At 37.9% G+C, this 4517-nt stretch overlaps 1 protein-coding gene across 1 annotated transcript; it reads right to left on the bottom strand.

Annotated features, from left to right (window-relative positions):
• Positions 1–2315: 2315 nt before the first annotated feature.
• Positions 2316–3933, bottom strand: LOC115973270 (probable carboxylesterase 9). Its single transcript, XM_031093530.1, has 2 exons — positions 2635–3933; positions 2316–2544 (listed from the first exon to the last, which is right to left on the bottom strand). The coding sequence occupies exons 1-2, from the start codon at positions 3603–3605 to the stop codon at positions 2532–2534; spliced, it is 984 nt and encodes a 327-aa protein (XP_030949390.1). The 5' UTR covers positions 3606–3933; the 3' UTR covers positions 2316–2531.
• Between the last annotated feature and the right edge of the window lie 584 nt (positions 3934–4517).

Below are 4517 nucleotides of genomic sequence, written 5' to 3'. Positions count from 1 at the left end.
TTCTTTTTTATCCTTCTTTTCTCCTTTTTTTTTCCCTGCCATTCCTCCAAACTCTAGAACATTCAGAGCTCTCCTTCTTCGTCGTTTTTTTTTTTTTTTTTTTTTTTTTTTTTTTTTTTTTTTTTTTTTTTTTTTTTTTTTCTCTCTTAGCACTTCGTTTGTTGGTTCTTGGCGAAATCGATAGCATCCCACTCAGGTTCTGGCGACGTAGAATCCATCAGAGTGCACGATGAAGATGAGGCGGTGGAGTTCGGAGACGGCGAGTGGCTGAGAGGGAAGGGCTTGGAGATCGAAAATGGGGACGGAGTTGGAGTCGGAGTCAGAGTCGGAGGGTTTGATTAGGAGGGGTTCGCCAATTTGATCGAACCCAGAGCTCGGTGTTGTTGACGCATTCGGCTTCGATTTTGTCTTGTAATTCTATCATTTTGCTATATTCTGATGTTTTTTTGTTTTGCATTTTGAGGAATCTTAATTTGCAAGGGATTGATTTTATTTTTTCCTTAGCTGATTTGGGAATTTGTTATAGATTTTTTTGTGTTTGGATTTGGAAATTTGTTGGGAGAGCAGAGAGATGAGATGAGAACTGATGATTTATCAAGGGTAATTTGGTAATTTTTAGAAGAGCCCAACGGATCAAAATCAAAATGCGCATGAGCTTTTTGTTTATGGACCTCAAGAGCTCCATAACTCAAACGCACGTTTCTTCACAAATATAAAACGCAACTTTTTCCAAAAAGTTGCGTTTTATACTTACCAAACACTATTTTTGGGCTGGCTTTTTTGAAAACGCGCGTTTTGGGCTTCAAACGCTGAAACAAACGAGTACTTAATAACACTACTGTCATTTTCTATAACACAAAACAAAATATAACAATATTACCATATTAGTAACAATTGAAGTACTGAAGTCATGGTTTGTTTTTTATTTCTACGATGAAGTCTTTAATCATTTCCACAATAGCACTCAACTATTTTGATCCTACAATCTTGATTGCATGGAACCCTGAATGGTGGAACAGTGCATCGATCTGGACCCCATGCCTCATCAACATGGTTACAAACTTTTGATGCCGATCAATCACCAAGTCCCCATAAAACCCAATCGCAACACCTACGAAGCTTGCTGATGGCGCTTGTGTGTGGGCCCTCCGCCAGAGGATTACAATACCAATGGTCTCAATTTTCACCTTCTGGCAACGAGAGCTCTCAAACCAAATCATATGCATACAATGGCAAGGCAGGGTCAATACAATTTTGTAACTCTGACTTCATCCTTTCCGTGCCACCAAACACGTTTCGATCATTATATGTGAGCGCCTATTTATTTTTTATCGGTATCAATGGCTTGATCACAAGTCCAAATATGGTTATAGAGTTAACCTCTTCTTTAATTGACAAAATTGCTGGAATGCCTAAACAAATAACTCCCCGCCATTTCTATTCAATGCTTAAGCAAATGTTTACCTTAAGAGCTATTGCACCAGTCGGGCCAAAATAGAAAAAGTTGCAAATTTTACACATTTTTACTAAAAACTACCCACATTAATTTGTCTAAAACACTTTATATACAAAATTGTTACAGTAATCATACATATATGCATAACTATTATAGCTTTCTATATAATTATTTTATTTTATTTTTCTCTCTCCACTCTTACTAAACAAATTATTTTCTCTCTTCGTCTCATCTCTTCAATGGCCAGGAAAAAGACCACCCTGCCCAGCACCACTGCAACCCAACCACCACCACCAAAACTTATCCATTACAACATCATCAAAATCCAAACACAATCAACCCAAAATCAATGGAAATCAACTTAAACCCATCCCAAACCCAACTGAAATCAACCAAAACAAACCTCCAACGGCAAACCCAACAGCAAACCCATTTGGAAAACCCAAATCAACCCAAAACCCAAGATGCTGCTGCCATGGAGGATTGGGTGGAGTGCTCACCGCTGCCATGAGAGAGAAAGTGCTGATGAGTGAAGGAGAGGAGCGCTCATCCATGGAGTCCGGTGGAGAGAATTTTCAGATTTGGGTAGAGAGAATTTTTTTCATAAATGAATGAGTGATGAGTGACCATGTTCGGAATAAAAGAGAGAGAGAGTGTGTGTAGGAATATGAAATAATGATAAAAATTATTATTAGAAAGACAAATTAATATGAGTGATTTTGCGAGGTGCTTGTATAAAATAGAAAAATTAGATTGCAACGTTAAAAAAGAAGGAAAAATTTAGAAAGACCGATGCTATTGCCCTAACAAACTTAAACAAGACAACCATAAAATAATACAAAAATGAATGCACGACAAGAGGAATAATTTTTTATTTTATTTTATTTTATTTTACTTCGGCTCCAGAACAATAGAAACAGAGACTTGCTATCAAAAAAGTTTAAGAAAGAAACAGAGACTTGCTCTAGTTCAAAGTTTCAAATTGACAATTACAACATAGAGGGGATCTGAATCCTTGCGAAGTCTGCTCATGTTCGGGAGGGACCTCAAATCAGGTTTTATAGTCCTCCTTTCTTCAACCTTTTGAACTGTTAAGAGTTGATAATACCACTGTCGTTAATTTAACTCTAAAAGTAAAAATAAAAATATATTAGCAACAATTGAAGTATAGAACTCACGGTTTGTTTTCGGCTTCTGCTATGAAGTCTTTAACCGATTCCACAATAGCATCCGCCCATTCTGGGACTGCCAGATCGATTGCATGGAACCCAGAATCGTGGAACAGTGCTTCAATTTGGACTTCATGCCTCATCAACAATGTTATAAACTCTTGGTGCCGATCGAACATGAAGTCCTCACCAAACCCAATCACAAGGCACTTACCAAGCTTGCTAATGGCGCTCGTGTGCGGGCCCTCCACTATCGGATTACAATACCAATGGTCCCGATTTTCACCAATTGGCAAAGAGAGCTCCCAAATCAAATCTTGTACACACAAGGGGTGGAGAGGGTCCGTAGAATGTTGCAGCTCTGAGTCTGTCCTTACAATGCCACCAAACAGGGGTTGGTTCATTATATTCCCAACAATCTTCAACGGCTCCAACTCCATTCTCGTTGCTTCTAACGCAGCGAAAAATGCTATGTTCCCACCAGTACCATGTCCATACAGGTAACACCTTGAAATATCTCCGTAATCTTTAATCCATTGCTCACCATTTGGATTCAATGCCTGTTCCCTCACCCAAAGTATTGCGTCCACGCCATCATGGTATTGCGCCGGCAACCTATTCTCTGGTGCAAGGCGGTAGTCAACGGAGACAACAATAGCAGGAACCTGGCATGCGAGCTCTGAGGCTATCCTGTCGTTGCTTTCAGTGTCCCACATAGAAAAGTACCAATTCGAAAAGGGGTAGAAAATTATGATCGGAATCCTTGTGTCATCATTGGGAGGCAATTTGATGGTCGGCATGTAGATTCGGACGTGCGTTTTCTTTTCAGCATTGAGAGTGTGATCCTTGGAGACCACAGGCTCGCCAATAGTGGCAATAGGGTTTGCTTTTTTCTTTGGGAGCGTCCAAAATCTAGTGAGAGTGCCATCAGGGTTCAGAAAAATGCAAAGGTGGTCGTAGGGATCTATACCTGACGACATTTGTTAGGATTATACTGATTTGATTGTTTAATAATTGGTGGTAGATGATGAAGAAGAATTTTGGGTTTTCAAATAAATTTCTAGGTGCATGAAAATTTTGATCCTGAATCTGGGTACAACACAAATCCAGGCTTTGGATTTTTTGTGCTCTCTTTCTCTCTCAATTTCCTTTTTGCTATCTAATTCACAATACTGAAAAATATGTGGATATTGTGATTCTTGTTTGAGCTATGCCATTGAGTTTCTGCTGGGCATATGAGGGAATTGTGCTTCTTGTTACCATTAATTGTGACCAAGCAGTGTGTGAGCTCCACTACTTCGTCAAAAAATTGAGTTTCAAAAGTAAGATATGGAAAAAGTAAAGATGAAGAAATGAGATATGAGAATAGATGAGTTTGAGTAATAAGATATAAGAATCAGTTGAATGATCGCAAAAAAAGAAAAAAGAAATGATAGCTGAGTTTTGAGTTAGGTTCAAACCAATCACCGACTACATGCTTCCCTGTACGTTAGCAACACATTCTCTAAAAGTAGTAAATAGAATAATAAAAAAGGAAATAATGGGTGGGTCAACGATAAAACTGAGATGAAAGAATAGAATTGAGACTCGAATTGATCCTAAATTCTCGTTAGAATGAAATAATTTATACACTCTTTGTTTATATGAGACAATGAAATAAAAAATCATGGGTCAACGTTCCCTCGATCAGCTTGTTTCAATGACATTCTCTAAAAGTAGTAAATAGAATAATAAAAAAGGAAATAATTAATGGGTCAACGATAAAACTGAGATGAAAGAATAGAATTGAGACTCGAATTGATTCTAAATTCTCGTTAGAATGAAATAATTTATACACTGTTTGTTTATATGAGACAATGAAATAAAAAATCATTGGTCAACGTTCCCTCGTT

This window comes from Quercus lobata, unplaced genomic scaffold (assembly GCF_001633185.2).
Source record: "Quercus lobata isolate SW786 unplaced genomic scaffold, ValleyOak3.0 Primary Assembly Scq3eQI_336, whole genome shotgun sequence".
In the NCBI taxonomy this organism is placed as follows: Eukaryota; Viridiplantae; Streptophyta; class Magnoliopsida; order Fagales; family Fagaceae; genus Quercus; species Quercus lobata.
This window is presented reverse-complemented; position numbering and strand designations above follow the sequence as displayed.

Bases quoted from the DNA above. Each gene is read 5' to 3' on its own strand.
- LOC115973270 (XM_031093530.1), bottom strand. From the start codon at position 3,605: ATGTCGTCAGGTATAGATCCCTACGACCACCTTTGCATTTTTCTGAAC.